At 41.8% G+C, this 23,078-nt stretch overlaps 1 protein-coding gene across 2 annotated transcripts in view; it reads left to right on the top strand.

The window, feature by feature from the left end:
* Positions 1-425: 425 nt before the first annotated feature.
* LCP1 (lymphocyte cytosolic protein 1) overlaps positions 426-23,078 on the top strand; it is an 83,198-nt gene continuing 60,545 nt past the window's right edge. Inside the window, exons 1-6 of one of the 2 annotated variants that reach the window (XM_077297375.1) lie at positions 426-539; positions 6,688-6,775; positions 11,425-11,588; positions 14,508-14,637; positions 16,406-16,538; positions 19,825-19,906. In XM_077297375.1, coding sequence (XP_077153490.1) covers positions 6,712-6,775; positions 11,425-11,588; positions 14,508-14,637; positions 16,406-16,538; positions 19,825-19,906 — 573 coding nt within the window. In that variant the 5' untranslated portion in view covers positions 426-539; positions 6,688-6,711. The remainder of the gene's footprint in view (positions 540-6,687; positions 6,776-11,424; positions 11,589-14,507; positions 14,638-16,405; positions 16,539-19,824; positions 19,907-23,078) is intronic. The other variant, XM_077297376.1, reaches the window with a different exon arrangement.

Genomic DNA, 23,078 nt, shown 5'->3' with positions numbered 1-23,078 from the left:
CTAAAGATGTATCATCAACTAGATCTAATAGGTTATTTAAGGATCAACTCATAAAAATGTACCCTAGTGGCAAGCAATGGACTCCTGTGTCAGCTCCAAATGGTGTTGCCAACCTTTTAGATTTGGTTCTATTGGATACTAAATATTGTGTTAGATGCTAGGTTCAACTAAGGAATCTTTGGGCGACCAATGGGACTCTGCCTATATTTCACATTATACGCAAGTGGATGTTTAGCCTGTAAAAAATGACTGAGCAATGCAGTGCAAGAGATAGAAATGGCACCTAGCATTGCTAAAGCACGCCACACAATAGGCTAGGAAGTGGGTAATGGTGTTAACATCTTTTTGACTAATCAGGTGGTTCTGGAAATAGAGGAAGGGTTAAAACGGCTGACATTTCCTTATAAAGTCATAATTTCACATCAGTCACTTCCTTCTACTAACCACAAAATAAAGCTTTACTAGTGTTTCTCAGTGCACCAAACTTCTTTAAAGACATCCCTGTTGCATTGCCCGTGACCAGCCACGTATTGAAAGAGGTAAGTTATTGTTTTCTTAACTCTGTACTCACAATTAATTTTCTAATGTACTAATTTATCATGAGTAACTGTCCAATGGTGAATTATCATTTGTACCCCCCACCCCGATAGTAATCCTACTATAGCTGTAAGCACCGAGCCCTGAGCTGTACAGCTACACAGGAAGCTTGCGGTCAGAGCAAACGTAATCAAAGAGCAATCACCATTTTAAGCCTTTTTAAATCACCACATAAAAATAAAAAATTGAATTGTTATAAAATCCATTGGTGGAACAAGAGTCTGGAGAATGACATTTGATGCTGACCCTCTAAGCATGTAATAAGCTTAAGAGTGGAAAGTTAATCCCCCCAAAAAGAGTATGGCCACATGATTAGTTATAGTGGGAAAACGTGGTGATTTGTGAGTCTACTGGGTAACTGCATTGTTAAAACTTTGGAAATTCCATAGTTATTCAACCCTAAAATATGAGATAATGTATAATGCCTAACCGAGGCACCATATGTGTTTTGCAGAGAGATACAATAGGTTACAGGGTACAATGACAACATTACCATGAGGCACAATATTGCATTAAAAAACATAAGGGGACAGGGTTTTACTTAAAAGGTTATAATCTACCAATTAGTTGTCTTGTTTTGGTTGAAAATGTTATTAAAGTTGTTTGGAAAAACAATCTACAATTAGTACAAAAGCAGCTATTAGGAAGGGCGTAACTTTTGAGGGTGCAGAGGTAGCAGTTGCACCAAGGATCCAGCTGCTCAGTGGCTCAATAGCCTTTCTGAGCGACCTATTTAATGTACCATATTTTGCGGTTTATAAGACTCACCGGATTACAAGACGCATCACAAACTTTTTTAATAGAATAGTGGTGCTTCTTACATTCCATGCGTCTTATTGCTTACCGGGGGTGGTGGCTGCGGTGAAGCATGGTCCCAGGGTCGCTGCTGGAGGAGGCAAGAGTGAAGAGTTGCTGCAGGCCGCAGGCTGGGATGAGGGGGTGAACGGATGTGCGCCTCTGTGGGTGTTTGGTGGTGTGGGGGCTCCGCCAACATTTTGTGAAAGCCCAGAGCCCCCGAACTTACATGGTTTATTATGCGGTGGACTCTGGGAAAATGGCTTCCGGGGGTGGCACATACGCATATGAGATCTTGGCCGCTGAGATCTCATCTCCTGAGATCTTAGTTCCGAGATCTCCATATGGACATAATGTATGGTAGCCGCACCCCTCTAGTCTTCATTTCAGGTACACGAAAAGTTTGGTGGGTAAATTAATTTGGTTAGAGAACCAGTGGAACATTCATTTCTCCAAAGTGTCCTATGAGCCAATCTTCAACACAACAACACTAGGCGGCATGTTGCTTATGCTACTGTGAGCATTCTTCATGGCCTACACGGGCTACCAAGGCCTGCAATGTCTCCAGACTTGTCTCCCATCGAGCACATTTGGGACATCGTTAATTGAAAAATGCAAAGAGAGCTGCCAGTAGCGGATCTCAATGATTTGCATGCCCAAGTGCACTCAGCTTGGCAGAACTTTCCTCAGATAACTGTTGATAGTATGCAAAGTCATGTAAGTGCGGTATTCCTGCATATGGCGCTCATTCTTGGTACTGAATAAATCAAGATGATCACTAATATGTCTATCCATCCTGTGATTTTCAAAATTCCAAGAGCTTATCATTCTGGTGTTGCAATTTCCATGTTGATGCGCATAGACAGCAGATTGTAAGAGCTTCAAGTTACAAATCTGACCATTACCTTCAATCGGTCCTCTAACATCACAGAGTGAGAAATTACCTAAATATTCAGGTGAAGTGTCCCTCAGTATATTCACAAATGGCCGTTTGCAATGGTCCCATTCATCTGAATCCATACATATGCTGCAGAAACAACACCATTCAGTAGAATGGAACTTATTTCCAGCTGCAGAAATTTCTGCAACAAATCTGAGGCGTGTGAAATACCATTTTAGGGCATGTGCACACATTGCAGATTTTGCTGCGGATCTGCAGCGGATTGGCCGCTGCGGATTCGCAGCAGTTTTCCATGAGTTTACAGTACCATGCAAACCTATGGAAAACAAAATCCGCAGTGCACATGCTGCGGAAAAAAAACATGCGGAAACGTAGCGTTGTTTATTCCGCAGCATGTCAATTCTTTGTGTGGATTCTGCAGTGGTTTACACCTGCTCCATAATAGGAATCCACAGGTGTAAAACCGCAGGTGGAATCCGCACAAAATCCGCAAAAAAATTGCTGTAATTCCCCAGGAAATCCGCAGTGCGGTTTACCTGTGGATTTACCAAGATCAGTCTGGAAAAATCCGCAGAGTAATCCTCAGCGTGTGCACATACCTTTATGCTGCAATCCTTTAGACATTTTACTCTTTTGAAATATCTTTTACTTTATATACGACGTTAAAAAACTTTTGAAATGCATTGCTTTCCACATGTAATGGTTTAGGCTATGTGCACACGTTCTGGATTTTTCACGTTTTTTCAGCAGTTTTCCACTGCAAAAATGCTTAGAAAACGCTTACATTAAGCATCCCATCAATTTTCATGAATTCCGCAATTTTTGTGCCCATGTTGCGTTTTTTTTTAGTGAAAAAACCGCATCGCAGAAAAAACGCAGCATGTTCATTAATTTTGCGGATTTTTTGCAGATTTGCCACTATATTATTGCATTGGGAACCTCCAGAAAAATCCATGAAAAATCAGCAAAAAAAAAAAAAAACGTTGAAAAAAAACGCTAGCGGATTTCCTGCGAAAGTAGTCTGGATTTGCTCAGGAAAATTCAGCAAACTTTCCTGAACGTGTGTACATAGCCTTAGGCTGCCGTCACACTAGCAGTATTTGGTCAGTATTTTACATCAGTATTTGTAAGCCAAAACCAGGATCCTGTTCTATGCAAAGTGTCTGAAATCAGGAGGTAGCCACTGACAATGCAGCTGGCTGATCACCCATGGGTGATGATAACTTTGGACTGGTCATCGTTATCCTTTCTGCATTAACCTCTCTCTTGCTGCTGAGTTCTGCTAATGAATTGTGGTGGAGGTATTGCATTTTTGCTTTCATTAGTACAAAGACAGAGATGATGTAACATTGCCACACACAATTGCCACAATAGCTCTGTGACAACATCAGGGAGTAACCATTGGTCAACATGGATGTACAAATAGATCAACAAGGATTTTTACTAAATCTAGCTGTGTATTATTATTATTTATTATAGCACCATTTATTTCATGCCACTTTATTATTATCACTATTATTATTATTAGGTCACATTGTAAGGCCCTTATCCACATTAGCATAACGTCGGCCAAACCTGCCGATATTGATGGGTTTGGCTGACAGTCTAATGTGTTTGGAGACCCCCGGAGATAGGGATCCGATGTGCCTGATTTCGGACTGCTGATCTTTTTGTTCTCTAAGGCCAGTCCAGATAATTCCGGTACCGGAAAAATCGGTACCGCAGTTATCTGTGTCCGTGAGCTCACGTAGGCCATCCGTGCGGCACACGTGCGGCAGCCGTGTGCCGCCTAGGTACCACACGGACCGTGCAGGAGAGACAGCGCTACAGTAAGCGCTGTCCCCCCAGCATGGTGCTGAAGCCGCCATTCATCCGTTCTCTCCAGCGCTCGCTGGGGAGAAGGGATGAAAAATCTTTTTTTTTTTGTTTTTGTGTGTTTAAAATAAACTTTAGGGCATCCTCCCCCCTCCCACCCCCTGTGCGCCCGGCCGCCGGCATTAAAATACTAACCCGCCTCCCTCGACGCTTGCTCTCCGCCCCGCAGCTTTTCCTGTATGAGCGGTCACGTGGTGCCGCTCATTACAGTTGATGAATATGCGGCTCCACCTCCCATAGGGGTGGAGCCGCATATTCATCACTGTAATGAGCGGCACCACGTGACCGCTCATACAGGAGAAGCTGCGGGGCGGAGAGCAAGCGTCGAGGGAGGCGGGTGAGTATTTTAATGCTGGCGGCCGGGCGCACAGGGGGTGGGAGGGGGGAGGATGCCCTAAAGTTTATTTTAAACACACAAAAAAAAGAAAAAAAGGTTTTTCATCACTTCTCCCCAGCGAGCGCTGGAGAGAACGGATGAATGGCAGCTTCAGCACCATGCTGGGGGGACAGCGCTTACTGTAAGCGCTGTCTCCAGCACGGCACACGGACTGCACATGGAAAACATCCGTGTGCGGTACGTGTTTTACACGGACCCATTGACTTTAATGGGTCCGTGTAATCCGTGCGCTCCCACAAACACTGACATGTCTCCGTGTTTTCCAAACGGACACACGGTCCGCGAAAACACGCTGACATGTGCAGAGACACATTGATTTTAATGTGTCTATGTGTGTCAGTGTCTCCGGTACGAGAGGAAACTGTCACCTCACGTACCGGAGCCACTGACGTGTGAAACCGGCCTAAAGGGGCATTTACACTGCAAGATAATCATGAACGAATTTTAAAAATGCTTGTTTCATGGTATCTTGCCATGTAAACAGGTTGACGATCACGCGATGAACAAGCAGAATGCTTGTTCATCAGGTGAAATGATCTTTTGTGCAGCGCTAAAGATCACAGTTTTTGGCGGTACATTGCCCCGTGTAAACTTTCGAATTGACTTATATGTGTATGGGAGACCAGATTGTGCATCCCACAATTCAGTCTGTGGATCTCTGCCAAGAATGTGGGCATTTGCCATGTGATAGATATATAAAGCAGCAAACAAGGAGATGCTGTAAACAGGACGGGATTTAGGCTGAAACAGCTCATTTTTGTGAGTCAGAGAAAAGCAGAACTGTAACAGGGAAGTAGCTCTCGTCTTAGGGAGGGAAAAACCAAACCAGAAGCAAGACTGAGAAGTTACAGAGGAAATGACTATACCATAAACCGGCATAGAACATGGAATGGAGCATTATGGTTTGTGGAACAACAAACTGTCTATTAAAATATATTGATCATGGACTTACCTATAACCTACTTACAAATGTTGCCCCTTATTCTATTAGAAAAAGTTCATTTGACAGATCTGATTCTTCACACTGATATACTATATTTTTTTTCTGTAGAAAAAGTCACTCTTAACACTTCCTTTTTCTATGCCTCATCATTGCTAGTCTCATGCACGTTCTAAGACTGTTATCTGTGGTTTTATATTGAATGTGTGAGGTTCCAGTGTATTAACCGGCCCCACAAAATGTATTTGTATAGTGGTAAGATTTGCAGTTTTTACAACGCGCCTTAGTTAAATGCAGGAAATAAAGCATAGTCAGGAAAATGGTTAGGTGGTTTTCCTGTTAGCATATAAACATGAACATCCATGGGTTTTAGATAAAAATTTAAATAGCAAAAGTGTAAATTATTTGCTGCATTTTTTCAGTATTTACATGCAAGATTGTGTAGTAATCCTGCAAGTATGACTATACTGTATGTAGTGTACCTCTGTTGTTTAAGTAGTACAGCTTTGCACTACATCATTTCTGTCTACCATCTAATCCTACATTCTGCCACCAATCGCAGACTAAAACTCACCATAATCCACTCATGTTTCCAAAACTTTTTTCCTGCTGCACCAGTTCTCTGGAATGCACTACCCCAGACAGTTTTAAGATTGCCCTAAACCACATTTTTGACAGCCTAGTTATATTGCCGCCTATTTTGACTCCACCACTCATTTACTTTTACTCCCACACTTATTAATCAGAATCTGACCCCTTTATTCAACAGTAACCCCCACAGTCCTTGCGCCATTGTACCCATCATATTTGTGCCTACGATATCACTGGCTCATGCTGCGTTATGTGTACCACCATGTGTTTTTAAAGGATAGCTGACCCATTGTATAAAACAATCACTTGTACCTTGCCATCACTCTATTTGTTTGAATCAATAAAAATGTCCAATCCTAAATGCACATCTTAAGATGATAGCCAATTTCATCAGAAGCCAACTAAACCCATCAGTATGTTTTTGAGTGTATGATTATTCAGGTTAAATCCATGACCTCAGAGAACATGATGGCTTCCTTGGTTAGATTTCTAGTTCTACATAAAGATCCCAATGCTGCAAGTAAACGCTGCTAACCACTGAACCACCGTGCAAATTATTACATGAAATATCTACTTATATATTGTATCAAGGGCAGAACTGAATAAAAGGACAACATGGAATCAAGGCCAATCACAGATGAGGAAATGGAGGAGCTCAGAGAAGAGTTTAGCAAGATTGGTAAGATGTTTCTTCGTTATAAACAGCAAAACCACAAATACTGGAAGAATATTCTACTGATTCTTATAGAAATACCTGTATGGCTTTAAGGCTCTGTTTCTTTCTCAACACATATGCCGAAAGTATCCATAGGTTTCCATGCATTCAGTGCATACGCTTAGCCAATGTGTCAGCGTATTTTTTTTCTTGTATAGGAAAGCATAATCCTATGAGTTTTCCAGGTCATTGTATGCCTATACAACGGCATATATTGGGGACTTCTGTCATAGCAATGTTATATGTTGGGGAATTTGTCAATCCTGTTCCAGGACAAAGCATTAGAATCCAGAAATATTGTTTGTTATTGACTGAACAAACACAAAAGGAAAATTATATAGTTTGACTCCACTCGAAAAATTATTTGCTATTTTTTAGCTATAAAGCCACCTTAAAGTTACACTTTTTAAAGCAAAACAAAAAAAATATTTTTTTCAATGTTTGGTTGATCACCATCTATACTAGATCCACTGGTCAGTGATTTTTAACTACTTCTGGACCACCCATAGACTTTATAAATCTGGACAGTCCTCCTATTTTGCTCTGTACTGACATTCTAAAATGTCAGTGCAAAGATAATAGCTTGTAGGAGATTGTTCAGGGGCAGAGTTGAGGTGACAGCTGTCAGACACATACAGACTCCCAATAGAGAAAGTGAGAGTTTAGTACTCTCTGCCTTCCTGATCACTCTATTCATAACAAGATTAGGAAGCCTTGTTAGTGCTCCCTCTTCAAGACCCAGCTATCATGTGATCGCTGGATGTAGGGAGGGAGCAGGAACTGCTGGGTCCAAGTCAGCTGTGCTATGTGGCTGAATTTCCACTTTTTAGGCCGGCGTCACACTGGCGAGTTTTACGGACGTAAGAGCGCAGAAACTACGTCCGTAAAACTCGCATAACATACGGCACAATTATTCTCAATGGGGCTGCTCCTATTAGCCGTATATTACGGTTCAGTATTATACGGCTTTCTACGGCCGTACAAAATCGCAGCATGCTGCGTTTGTCAGCGTATTGCGCAAAAAAATCGCCAATGAAAGTCTATGGGGGCGAGAAAAATACGGATTCCACACGGACCAGCAGTGTGACTTGCGAGAAATACGCAGCGGTGTTAGTGAAAAGTCGGTAATTCAATTGCCAGCTTTTCATTTCTCCTGCACAAACCCGACATGATATGAGACATGGTTTACATACAGTAAACCATCTCATATCCCCCTTTTTTTTGCATATTCCACACTACTAATGTTAGTAGTGTGTATGTGCAAAATTTCAGCGCTGTAGCTGCTAAAATAAAGGGTTAAATGGCGGAAAAAATTGGCATGGGCTCCCGCGCAATTTTCTCCGCCAGACCGGTAAAGCCAGTGACTGAGGGCAGATATTAATAGCCAGGAGAGGGTCCATGGATATTGGCCCCCCCGTGGCTAAAAACATCTGCCCCCAGCCACCCCAGAAAAGGCACATCTGGAAGATGCGCCTATTCTGGCACTTGGCCACTCTCTTCCCACTCCCTGTAGCGGTGGGCTATGGGGTAATGAAGGGTTAATGCCACCTTGCTATTGGAAGGTGACATTAAGCCAGATTAATGATGGAGAGGCGTCAATTATGACACCTATCCATTATTAATCCAATTGTAGGAAAGGGTTAAAAAACACACACACACATGATTGAAAAGTATTTTAATGAAATAAACACAGCGGTTGTTGTAATAATTTATTGTTCTCTCAAATCCATTTGCAGTCCCTCGCTTGGCAACATAATAAACGCACAAGATACATACCTTCTGATGTACTGTCAGGTCCAACGATGTAATCCATCTGAAGGGGTTAACTAATATTACAGGCAGGAGCCCTGCTATAATGCAGCTGTGCTCCGTGCCTGTAATCCCCGGCGAATGAATGAAATCTAGGTCATTGACCTACATTTCCTTCAGTCGCGGTGATGCGCCCCCTGGTGGATGTCCTCATATGACCTGGAGCGTGGGAAAAAGTTCCCAGGCTGCAGTTCATGAGAACATCCACCAGAGGGCGCCTCACCGCGAATGAATGAAATGTAGGTCAATGACCTACATTTCATTCATTCGCAGGGGAATTACAGGCACGGAGCACAGCTGCATTATAGCAGGGCTCCTGCCTGTAATATTAGTTAACCCCTTCAGATGGATTACATCGTTGGACCTGACAGTACATCAGAAGGTATGTATCTTGTGCGTTTATTATGTTGCCAAGCGAGGGACTGCAAATGGATTTGAGAGAACAATAAATTATTACAACAACCGCTGTGTTTATTTCATTAAAATACTTTTCAATCATGTGTGTGTGTGTTTTTTAACCCTTTCCTACAATTGGATTAATAATGGATAAGTGTCATAATTGACGCCTCTCCATCATTAATCTGGCTTAATGTCACCTTCCAATAGCAAGGTGGCATTAACCCTTCATTACCCCATAGCCCACCGCTACAGGGAGTGGGAAGAGAGTGGCCAAGTGCCAGAATAGGCGCATCTTCCAGATGTGCCTTTTCTGGGGTGGCTGGGGGCAGATGTTTTTAGCCACGGGGGGGCCAATAACCATGGACCTTCTCCTGGCTATTAATATCTGCCCTCAGTCACTGGCTTTACCACTCTGGCGGAGAAAATTGCGCGGGAGCCCACGCCAATTTTTTCCGCCATTTAACCCTTTATTTTAGCAGCTACAGCGCTGAAATTTTGCACATACACACTACTAACATTAGTAGTGTGGAATATGCAAAAAAAAGGGGATATGAGATGGTTTACTGTATGAAAACCATGTCTCATATCCTGTCGGGTTTGTGCAGGAGAAATGAAAAGCCGGCAATTGAATTACCGACTTTTCACAGATATCGCGCTGAATGAAATCTAAATACAGAATATATATATATGTGTCACAATGACATATATATATATATATACTGCATATATGTTTTCCCGAACATTTGAGCACATAAATCCATTAGATGTCGGTTTTGCAAGCCTGCGCGAAAATCTCGCAGTACGGATGCCATACGGATTACATACGGAGGATGCCATGCGCAAAATACGCTGACACACCCTGACTACGGATCACTATTTTGGGAACATTTCTCCGTATTACGGCCGTAGTACGGACGTATAATACGTGGCGTATTGTCTTACGCCAAGTGTGACGCCGGCCTAACTGGGGCAAGTATACAATCCCAAGATACTGGGGAAATCAATAATAAAAAAAAATCTATTACTATGTTAAAATACCCCCTCCCATAGGGTGACATTGTGCAAAATAAATGAAAACAATAAATAAATAAAAAAGCAAGACTAAAAAGTAAATCAATAAAACAAAACAAAAAAAACCCTGCAAAACTGTAAGTCCTAGTCACTGTTTATAGCCCTGCCATTCTAAAAAAACAAAAAAACAAAACCAAATGTATCTAATACATATGAAAAATGTTTTTCTTAGAGATCCTTTGAGGTCGTAAAAAATGTAGAAATAAAATGTGAAAAATAGACATGCATTTCCTATTTTTGTTTACAATTTTCCCTGATAAGCAAAACAAATTACATGACATAAAAATTAAGCCCCACGTATTGCGAAAAGAAGCATCAAAAATAATTTTTATATCTAAAGGAGAATTTTTTTTAGAGCAGTCAGAAGTGTATGCCTGAAAAAAACCCAGGATAAAACGGCTGATCCCGAGGACCTGAGAGACACTGTATATAATCGACCTCCACTCCATTCAGCCGGGACTCTTCAGAGGATCTCGGGATCTGAGGGGGCCACAGCTGTTGGACCCTCAGTGATTGTACAATTATCCCCTATTCATTGGATAGGCAATAGCTATCAAACTTGAAAGCACCCCTTTAGCTAATAAGGCTAAATGCCTGTCAAATAACTTTCAGAATCAGATATTTATTGATTATGCTTGCTTATATTTAACTTATTATATTATATATTTATATGCTATAGTTTCATAGTTTTAAAAGTTGAAAATAGACATCAATTTCAACCTATAACCTAATATGTTGATCCAAAGGAAGGCAAAAACCCCATGAGGCATTGCCACATATTAAGGAAAAAAAAATCCTTCCTGACTCCATATATGCCAATCAGACTAGTTCCCTGGATGAATGTCCCATCACATAATTTAGTTCCCATCACCTGTAATATTATATTTTTCAAGACAGGCATCCAGGATCTCGTATTTTTTAATGAATCAACCATTACACATCAAGTGTCAGATAGTTCCATATTCTCACTGCTCTTACAGTAAAAGAATCCCAGTCTGTAATGATGGGTAAACCTTATTTTCTCTAAATGTAGAGGATGCCCCCTTGTCAGCATTTGTGACAAGATCATTAGAAAGGTCTCTGTACTGTCCCTTCATATACCTGTACATTGTAATAAGATCGCCCCCAAACCATCATTATTCCAAACTGAATAACCCTGAATTCTGGTAATAACCGTGGTCGCTCTTCTCTGCACCCACTCCTGCTCAGGTATGTCCCACTAGAGCCTGAAATTGTACTCAGTATTCCATTAATTTATATACTATTAATATCCTCCTACATAAATATGCCCACCGTCTTGTAGTCCCTGGTAACATCTTTATTTTCCCATTTAGATACTGATGGAAATGGTTACATAAGCCCTAATGAATTAAATGACCTGTTCAGAGCTGCTAATCTGCCCCTCCCTGGGTATAAACTACGAGAGATAATCCAAAGCCTTATGGAAACAGGAGATAAGAACAGAGATGGCAAGATCAGTTTTGATGAATTTATCACAGTAAGTTTATCCTGAATCATTGGAGAAAGTATAAATTCTAATATATTTGATTGAGGTTTTTCTGTGTGCAGCCTGTATTCTTTGTAGTGAACGAGTGGCTATAAGCAAATGCACGAGTATCTCTTGACTGTGTAACCATCACTAAGAATTAGGTATTTTGTACAAATCATTACTTAATGTTTCTTCTATGTTTGTATCACATGGCATCACGCCATCTTTCATCAGTATAGGTGCCAAGTGATACGTGATTTACTATTGTTAATATTCATTACTATTTCTCACTGTTGGTTGGATGTAAATTCATAGAATCTTAAATGGTTTCCAAATTATGGTATTTATGTTGTGATAAAAGGACCAGCTGCCAAATGTCATCATTGTTATACTTCATCATCATAATCCTCGCTATCATCTTATTTTTTTACATGGAACTTAAATGCTTCCTTTGCATTTTGTGTAAATAGAATAGCTTATTAACACAACACCCCAATAAGCTTTACTACAGGGGTTATCCGGATCTGTGTCTTCAGAAAATGACCCACTGTTTAAATGGATTTTACCCTGCTTTAAACGTTATTATGAATGGGTGGGGTAAGAAAAAAAACCACTTCTACACTTTCCTTCTGAACCAGTTCTGCTCTTCACTCACTAATGTGTCCGGTCTCGGGCACCATCATACAGAGGGGGTGTTATGTGACCACTAGGGTTGAGCGAAACGGGTCGTTCATTTTCATAAGTCGCCGACTTTTGGCAAAGTCGGCGTCTCATGAAACCCGATCCGATCCCAGTGTGGGTCGGCCACGTGGAACGCGAACTTGGCGCCAAAGTCGCGTTTCGAATGACGCCTTCTCCGCCATTTTTTTGAGCCAATTAATTGTGGGCAGCGTGATGACATAGGTTCCGGCTCCTGCGGCATCATAGTGCTATGTTACGTTTTCGGACGTAGTAATTTCCGGAGTCAAAAAATAACATATGCCTTGCACGGAGGAGAGAGAGAGAGAGAGAGAGAGAGAGAGAGAGAGAGAGAGAGAGAGAGAGAGGGAGAGAGAGAGAGAGGGAGAGAGAGGGAGAGGGAGAGGGAGAGGGAGAGGGAGAGGGAGAGGGAGAGGGAGAGGGAGAGGGAGAGGGAGAGGGAGAGAGAGAGAGAGAGAGAGAGAGAGAGAGAGAATAAAAAAAAAAATAATTTCATTGACATACATTGGGTTTCGTGTTCCGGGTCCGGAACCCGACTTTACAGTAGAATCGGCCGATTCCATACGATCCGACATCCGAGAAGGTCGGGTTTCACAAAACCCACCTCGATCCTAAAAAAGCTAAGGTCGCTCAACCCTAGTGACCACTAATTCGCTGCAGGTTTCACATTCTGCCTATGCTGGCTTCTTCCACTTGGAAGGTGGGTACAGGATGTTTTCTTACCCCACCCACGCCTATTGACAATAACTGTAAAAGTAGGGAGAGCCAATTAAAATAAGGTTTTCCTATAAAAAGTTTTATTTTTTTATTTTTGACTATTCTTACTTTTAATTTTCCATTTTACTATATCTATGAAAGAAAAAAGAGCAATCCGGGAATTTTCACACTGGTTACTAAGTTTAAAGGGGTATTCCCATCTCTACAATCCTATCCCAATATCTGGTAGGTGTAATAATAATATTAACAAATACCTCCAATTAGAAATATAGTATAGTTTTTCTGATTCGCTATGTCTTTCCTCATGTACAGGCATTGTAGGACCTTAGGTATCCATGGTTACGACCACTATCAACTAACTAACTGTCACTTTATCAGTAGACTTAACCATGGATACCTGAGGTCCTGCAATGTCTGCAGGAGGAAAGAGAAATGGCGAATCAGAAAAACTATACTATATTTCTAATTGGAGGTATTTATTAATATCATTATTGTTACACCTACTATATATTGGGATAGGATCTTGCGGCAGAGCCAATCTGTGATTTTTTTTCTCATGGCGATTCGGCATGAGAAGAATATCACAGCTTGCTGCAATTGGCAGAGTATCCCGCACCAGACTTGGACTGGCCCACAGGGTAACAGGGGAATCCCCCAGTGGGCCCCTGTGTAGATCTGGGCCCCCAACCCCACTGTATGGGCAGTACTTGGCATAATTCACTCTGTACAGAAAAAAGCAGCATCTCATCATTCATTAACCCCGCTGCCCAGTTTATTATTACCGTATATAGAGATATAGATAAAATGGCGAACGAAGGTAGTATGACATTTGCATGCAGGTGAAAAGTGGGCCCCCCAAAGTCAATATTACTGGTGGGCCCTTGTCACCCCAATCCGACACTGTCCCGCACTCATTCAAGTTAACGGGCCATCCGAGTGCAGTCCGATTATACGCTGAGACAGGCAATGGAGAAGATGGAGAGATTAATCTGCCCTTCTTCTCCTCACCTATGATGTGATTCTCGTATGCGAGTGGGTCGGCTCACGCTCGCAGCAGAGCAGAGCATTAGTATCTCACATCTGATGCTCTCGCATTGGATATTATACGTTCATATGACCCCGGCCTAAAACCAGACTTGTACGTTCTGTTCTTTTGTGGCTTGCAAGTCACAAGAGACTGACTTGCCATAGACTTCACTGCATGTCACAGGCGACTACAATTTGCTTGAAACTTATCTGCCACTTGGCCATTTTTTTTTTGCAGCTGTACAATAGTAGCGTAACAAGTTCCTCCGGTGTTTTTGGTTGTGCGATTTGTCTGAGAATTGCTGTCACGTGAACACATGTTGCACTGTAGCCACAGACTTATTAAAAAAAAGCGATGCGACTTCAATGTACAGATCTGTCTTGCAAGAGATAAGTGTTTTTATGTCATTCCTTTTTGCAGTGCACAGTATATGCTAGATTTATTCCGCTAATAATAGATTTACAAAGTATTTTCTCTTTGTGTAGGTTATTCATGACCTCAAAAGCTCAGACGTGGCCAAAACCTTCAGAAAGGCTATAAACAAGAAAGAAGGTATTTGTGCCATTGGTGGCACATCTGAGCAGTCCAGTGCGGGCACTCAGCATTCCTATTCAGGTAGCTGCATTTCTGGATTATTTTCTTATTTCACTCATAATAATCTTCAGCACAGTAGAGGTAAATCCATATGTAATATCGAGTTCCTTTAGTTGGTTATTATGGTGTAGGGCAGGAATAGGCAATTCATTTTCCTAAGGGGCAGCATGAGAGATTGTTACAATTGTGGAGGGCTGAGCCAACGGGCAATTCTGCTTATTATTATTATATTCATTTTTATCACTTAATATTGAACAGAATTCAAGGGGTTGTCCACAACTAGGATGGCCCCTTTTCAATCTGAGTGTTTTCCCCCGCCATCATCTCCCAGCGGTGTAGAAACTTCTCTCAAGACTCACGTGAGGTATATGTCACATGATCCCTGTGCCCAATCAGTGCCAGCTTCTCACTCCCTGCCTTCGGACAATTAAGTAAATGACAGGAAGTGAGCGGCGGCAGCTGCAGTTCTGGTTCTTTGTTAATTACTTAACCGTTTAGGAATTAACAGGAAGTCAGAACTGCGGCTGCCTACTTCCTGTGATTTACTTAATTGTCCAAAGGCGGGGAGTGAGAAGCTGGCACTGATTGGGCGCAGGGATCATGTGACGTATGCCTTACATGAACCTTGGGAGAGCGAGTGTTAACACCACTGGAACTGCGCCGGCGCGGGAGGTGAGAATAAGTATATTATTATGAGGGGGGAAAACATTCAGATTGAGAAGGGCTTGTTCTAGTGGTGGACAACCCCTTTTAATATGTTGACTAGCATTTACTGCTAAGGCCGGGATCACAGATGTGAGAAATACGTCCGAGTCTCGCATGGTAATACCCGGCATTGCCACCATCTCTCTGGAGCGGAGCGTGCGGCCGCATGTATTGCTATGCGGCCGCACGCTCTGCTCCTGAGTGACGGCGGCAATGCCGGGTATTACCATGCGAGACTCGGACGTATTTCTCGCATGTGTGATCCTGGCCTAATACATACAATAGGGCTTATTCTTATCAGTAGCAGCTAATCAAAATCATGTAATTTACAGCTTTTTATAAAGTTTAGTGCACCTGTTATTCAGCCCTTGTACCTATGTATGATATCCCCACACAGACCCTCAAACAGTATACCGTCCCTGCAAAGTCCCCCACACAATATGATTTATTGTTCTCACGTATATAGAGAAATTAATTTCCACAGCACTTTACAGAAATTATCATCAGTATTCAGATTGGGAGTCACAATCTAGATTCCCTATTATTAGGTATTTGAAGCTTGGGAGGAAACTCGTGAGTGTGGGCGTATCCTGAGAAAACCCACGCAAACATGAGGTGAACATGCCGACTCCTTGCAGATGTTGTCCTTTGCTGAATTTGAACCCAGGAGGACTCCAGCGCTGCAATTGTACAGTGCCAATTACTGAGCCACCGTGCAGCCCATGATGTTGCCACAAAGCCCCACACAGAGTATGATGTTCGCACATAGCTACGCACAGAATATGTTGTCCTCCCACAGGCCCTCACACAGTATGATGTCCTCCCACAGGCCCTCACACAGTATGATGTCCTCCCACAGGCCCTCACACAGTATGATGTCCTCCCACAGGCCCTCACACAGTATGATATCCTCCCACAGGCCCTCACACAGTATGATGTTCTCCCACAGCACAGTCAATTCTTGACCCAGCTAAGCAAAGCACTGAAGAGGAATATGGAAACAGATACTTTGATCATAAAACATCGGAATATCTATTTAAGTACATATATTAACATACTTTATATCTTCATTTCCCCATTACAGAAGAGGAAAAATATGCTTTTGTGAACTGGATTAATAAGGCATTAGAAAAAGATCCAGACTGCAAACATGTAATTCCCATGAACCCAGACACAGATGACCTGTTCAAAGCAGTGGGGGATGGGATTGTCCTCTGGTAGGTTTCTTTGTTTCCTTTACTCCTGTATACATAAGGCTATGTGCACACGTTCATGTTTTTTCATGTTTTTCTCGCGATAAAAACGCTATAAAAACTCATTAAAAACGCATACATTATGCATCCTATCATTTAGAAAAGCGCATCGTGGTAAAAAAAAGCAGCACGTTCATTAATTTTGCGGATTTTCCGCGTTTTTCCCGCAATTCTATGCATTTGGAAAAAAACGCACAAAAACGCGTAAAAAACGCATGAAAAAACGCAAAAAAAACGCATGCGGATTTCTGGCAGAAATGTCCGGTTTTTGTCAGGTAAATTTCTGCAAGAAATCCAGACGTGTGCACATACCCTTAGAGCTTATAAATGGAAAAAAGTGCAAAGTAGTGCCATCTTGGCCTTAACATTCAGCACACGCCGAACATCAAAGTATTTGCTTTCTGGCATGTTCAGCATGGAAAAATAGAAGGACAATCCATTGATATTTTTTTATATTGTACATATGTTGTTTAAATAGAATGTCTCATGAAGAACAGCCCCATGTTCATTTACCCTATGAGGGGGCTTCATGTAATGCTAGATTCCCCTGCAATGTGTACTGAAAAGCCTGGATGGCTATGTATTACCTTGGCAAAATTACCTGTTTACCGGGGGTGCCAGGATCACCTGGGATAATCAGGCAGCCTCAATTTTTTTTCTGATGAGACAATGCTTTTATAGAGAACCTCTCACTTGCCATACATGTGTATTTTCTATCAGGTTTAAATGTTGCTATTCTCCTGACTCTCGCCTTATTTAGTGTTTGTTCATTTGCTTCTATGTTCCTGAGACGTGACCCCTCTTATTGTATATAATGCTGGTCGGTTTAGCCAGTTGGGTGTGGTCCTCAGTAAGACTACCATTGAGGAGCTGATGTCCACACCCACATGGACACAAAGATATCTCATGAACGAAGAGGTTCAAGAACTAAAGTCAAGAGAGAAATCGCCAAATTCAGAACAGCAGCATTTGCACAGTGTATATATATACAGTACAGACCAAAAGTTTGGACACACCTTCTCATTTAAAGATTTTTCTGTATTTTCATGACTATGAAAATTGTACATTCACTCTGAAGACATCAAAACTATGAATTAACCTATGTGGAATTATATATTTAACAAAAAAAGTGTGAAACAACTGAAATTATGTCTTATATTCTAGGTTCTTCAAAGTAGCCACCTTTTGCTTTGATGACTGCTTTGCACACTCTTGGCATTCTCTTGATGAGCTTCAAGAGGTGGTCACCGGGAATGGTCTTCCAACAATCTTGAAGGAGTTCCCAGAGATGCTTAGCACTTGTTGGCCCTTTTGCCTTCACTCTGCGGTCCAGCTCACCCCAAACCATCTCGATTGGGTTCAGGTCTGGTGACTGTGGAGGCCAGGTCATCTGGCGTAGCACCCCATCACTCTCTTTCTTGGTCAAATAGCCCTTACACAGCCTGAAGGTGTGTTTGGGGTCATTGTCCTGTTGAAAAATAAATGATGGTCCAACTAAACGCAAACCGGATGGAATAGCATGCCGCTGCAAGATGCTGTGGTAGCCATGCAGGTTCAGTATGCCTTCAATTTTGAATAAATTCCCAACAGTGTCACCAGCAAAGCACCCCCACACCATCATACCTCCTCCTCCATGCTTCACGGTGGGAACCAGGCATGTAGAGTGAATCCGTTCACCTTTTCTGCGTTGCACAAAGACACAGTGGTTGGAACCAAAGATCTCAAATTTGGACTCATCAGACCAAAGCACAGATTTCCACTTGTCTAATGTCCATTCCTTGTGTTCTTTAGCCCAAACAAGTCTCTTTTGCGTGTTGCCTGCCCTTAGCAGTGGTTTCCTAGCAGCTATTTTACCATGGAGGCCTGCTGCACAAAGTCACCTCTTAACAGTTAAGGATGAAGGAAGCTTAACCGAAACACGCGTCGGGGCACACGTGCACACTTTCCTCTGGCAGTCCTCATGTGAGCCAGTTTCTTTGTAGCGCTTGATGGTTTTTGCAACTGCACTTGGGGATATTTTCAAAGTTTTCCCAATTTTACGGACTGACTGACCTTCATTTCTTAAAGTAATGATGGCCACTCGTTTTTCTTTACTTAGCTGCTTTTTTTCTTGCCATAATACAAATTCTAACAGTCTATTCAGTAGAACTATCAGCTGTGTATCCACCAGACTTCTGCACAACACAACTGATGGTCCCAACACAATTTTTAAGGCAAGAAATCCCACTTATTAAACCTGACAGGGCACACCTATGAAGTGAAAACCATTCCCGGTGACTACCTCTTGAAGCTCATCAAGAGAATGCCAAGAGTGTGCAAAGCAGTCATCAAAGCGAAAGGTGGCTACTTTGAAGAACCTAGAATATAAGACATATTTTCAGTGGTTTCACACTTTTTTGTCAAGTATATAATTCCACATGTGTTAATTCATAGTTTTGATGCCTTCAGTGTGAATGTACAATTTTCATAGTCATGAAAATACAGAAAAATGTTTAAATGAGAAGGTGTGTCAAAACGTTTGGTCTGTACTGTATGAATACTAGTAATTATTATTTACTAATTATTAGTACTAATAAAAAAATATATATATTTATAATATTAATAGTACTATTTAAAGGGAACCTGTCACCCCCCCAGGCTTTCGTAACTAAAAGAGCCACCTTGTGCAGCACTAATGCTGCATTCTGACAGGGTGGCTCTTTTAGTTCGGGTCCCTGGCACCGCTGAAAGAATCGTTTTTTAAATTTGTCCATCATACCGTGAAATCGCCAGGGGGCAGGTCTTTCCTCCCTAATCCAGATGCCTTCACTCATGGCCTCTGCACGCCGGGCGCCTCCTCCTCTTCCTTCAGTTGCGTCCCCGGCACCTGCGCTGTAAGTTCGAAGGAATGCCGGGAATGCTACTGAAGGAAGAGGAGGTGGCGCCTGGCGTGCAGAGGCCATGAGTGACGGCTGTGGTGCGTCTGGATTAGGGGGGAAAATACCTGCCCCCCTGCCGATTTCACGGTATGAGGGACAAATTTAAAAAACGATTCTTTCAGCAGTGCCAGGGACCCAAACTGAAAGAGCCACCTTGTCAGAATGCAGCATTACTGCAGCACAATGTGGCTCTTTTAGTTACAAAAGCCTGGGGGGGGGGGGGGAGGTGACAGGTTCCCTTTAAGGAGTGTGTGTGTGTGTCAGTTAGGTATTTCTAGGTCAATTCTCATGCTTGGGACAAAACATTCTAATATAATATTCTTTTTTCTAAGCAAAATGATCAACCTCTCGGTTCCAGACACAATTGATGAACGAGCCATCAACAAGAAGAAGTTAACTCCTTTCACTATCCAGGTAAAATAGAAATGCACCACTAATCCTTGTATTCATTTTGTATCACCCTCTAGTAATTAGCAGCTTTCTGCCTATGTGCAGTGTACAGAGAAAGCTGCCAATAACTGGTGTAGGTGGGGTTATACAGAGCTAAGCATTCAGAGAACTGGTCAATCTCCAGCAGATAAAACAGAGATTTTGCCAAAATTGCAGTAAGCAGCCCAGTAAATGCTGCATCACTGGAATCAGGGTCTCTGCCAAGGGTGTAGCTACTGGGGGGACCGAAGGTGCAGTGTACACGCAGGAAGGCAGAGAGTGCATTATACTGTTTGTACTATGGGCAGCACATTATACTATAAGGTGGACTATGGGATCTGCAGTATATTGTATGGAAGACCATGGGGAGTGCATTATACTATAAGAAGAACTGTGGGGAGTGCAGTCTACTGTATGGAGGACTGTGGAGATTGCATTATACTTTATGGAGGACTATGGGGAGTGCAACAGAAAAAGTACATGGAAAAAGCCTCACAGTGTAATATGCAGTATGGTTGTTCTCATTAGATTTGCATGGATTCAAAACTGTTGACCACCGGTAGTCAATATAAAGGAAAAAGGAGGATCCACATAGTAAGAATGTAAAAATCACAATCTTTATTCCATCCAATCAAAAAAATAGGATATCCATAACAATTAAAACATTGTCCATTTTCTGACGTGTTTCTGACCAAATCCCTTAGTCATAGAATATCGGTTAAAGACGTGTTAGAGAATGAATATGTTTTTTTTCCTATATTATACTATATAAAGGACTATGGGAAGTGCAGTATACTGTATGGAGGACTGTGAACAGAGCATTAAACTGCATGGAGGACTATGAGGAGTGCTGCGTATTGTATGGAAGACTATGAGGAGTGCAGTATATTTTATGGAGGACTATGAGGAGAGCATTACACTGTATTGGGGAATATGGAGAGTGCAGTAAACTGTATGCAGTACTATGGTGAGTGCAGTATACTGTATGGAGGACTATGGGAGTACAATATATTGTATTACTGGTTAGGGGCCCACTAAGATGTTTCGCCCCCCCCTTCCCCCCTGAGCTGAACCCCTAGCTACGCCTATGGTCTCTGCCCCTACATCATGCTGCTCTTAAATGGGGTAGCAATAAGCTGGTGTAAGATGCCCTTTAAGGCTAATTTCCCATGATGAATATTTGGTGCAATTTGATGTTGCAGGTTTTCTGCAGCTTTTCTGCATCAATTAGCTAATTTAGTCTTTTTTGTGACTTTATTTTAGATTTGCTTTTTTAACGTGCGTTTTTTTGTCTTTTCTTGAAATGTCATGTTAAATAGCACTGCTTTATTTAGGAAATTTCGTATTATTCAATTTGATACAATTTTTATTATGTGCATTTTCACTGCTGTTCCACAGCAGAAATGCACTAAAAATGCATATGCTTATTTATCTGCTGATTTTCTGCATCTTATTAAAGTCTATAGAGAAAATCTTCAAATAAAATACATTTTTAATGCAAAATAAAATTGACATGTTATGGATTTAAAAATCATGCCGCAGGTCAGTTTCCACAGCTTTAGAAAAACAGTACAGTGGATGCGAGTTTTAGGCCGGCGCCACACTTGGTGTATAAAAATACGGTCCGTTTTTTACAGGCGTAATACGCAGAAATGATCCCAAACAGTGATCCGTATGTCATCCGTAGGCAGGGTGTGGCAGCGTATTTTACGCATGTCATCCTCCGTATATAATACGTATGGCATCCGTACTGCATTATTTTCTCGCAACCTTGCAAAGTGGACATATAATGGATCCATGGGCTCAAATATTCGTGAAAACATATATACAGTCATATATATATATATATATATATCTATATATATATGTGAGACAAATATATATATTTATATTTCATACAGCGCTAGATAGCATAAAAGCCGGTAATTCAATTGCCGGCTTTTGCTATCTCCTTATCTAACCCGACAGGATATGAGACATGGTTTACATATAGTAAACATATAATAATAATAATAATAATAATAATAATAATATGTTATCAATACGATACGATACGATACGATACGATACACTTTATTGATCCCGTGGGAAATTATGGTATCACAGCAGCAATAGAATGTCAATTAGAATTATCAATATCAATAGAATGTTCTAAAGAATCCATAGCCTAAAGGTGTGTGAGCCTTATGAGTGATAGACATATTTTTATTAGTATTATTATTTCCGGGACTCATCGCCCGTGTATTCGATGAGTGGTGGCAGCGTGTATGAGCTGGTGTGTGGCCTGGGTCGGTGTGTGATTTATGCTCCCATTACAGCATAGGACAGAGGTTGAATGCTGGACTGAGAGAGGGGAGATAGATTAACCCTTGCAGGCACAACCCTGTTATGACCCCAATGGCAGAGGGTCTCAGGAATCAATACCAAGTCTGCAAACACAAAAAACCAGCTCATAGGGCAGTGGTAACTGGGCTGACCATATATCTAATCCTAGCACCACAAATAGAAGTAGCCGGGGAACGTGCCTACGTTGGTTCTAGACGTCTCGCGCCAGCCGGAGAACTAACTAACCCTAGAAGGGAAAAGAAAGACCTTTCTTGCCTCCAGAGAAAAGACCCCAAAAGTTGGATACAAGCCCCCAACAAATAATAACGGTGAGGTAAGAGGAAAAGACAAACATAAGAATGAGCTAGGTATTTAGCAAAGAGAGGCCCACTAGCTAATAGCAGAATATAGTAAGATGACTTATATGGTCAGCAAAAACCCTATTAAAATATCCACACTGGATATTCAAGAACCCCCGAACCGTTTAATGGCCGGGGGGAGAACACCAGCCCCCTAGAGCTTCCAGCAAGGTAAGAAATCACATTTAGTACAAGCTGAACAAAAATAATAGCAAGCAAGTAACTCAAAAAACAAAGAAGCAAGACTTAGCTTAATATAGCAAGAGCCAGGACCAGCAGACAGGAGCAACAGAAGGATCTGATACAACGATGCCAGGCACTGGACTAAGGATCCAGGAAGTTAATATAGGGACACCCCTGGACTAACGACCCAGGTGAGTGCCCAACAGAAAAAAGACAATCCCAGAGTCATACCACTAGTGACCACAAGAGGGAGCCAAAAAGTCTAATTCACAACAGTACCCCCCCCTTAA

This window comes from Ranitomeya variabilis, chromosome 3 (assembly GCF_051348905.1).
Source record: "Ranitomeya variabilis isolate aRanVar5 chromosome 3, aRanVar5.hap1, whole genome shotgun sequence".
Lineage (NCBI taxonomy): Eukaryota > Metazoa > Chordata > Amphibia > Anura > Dendrobatidae > Ranitomeya > Ranitomeya variabilis.
This window is presented reverse-complemented; position numbering and strand designations above follow the sequence as displayed.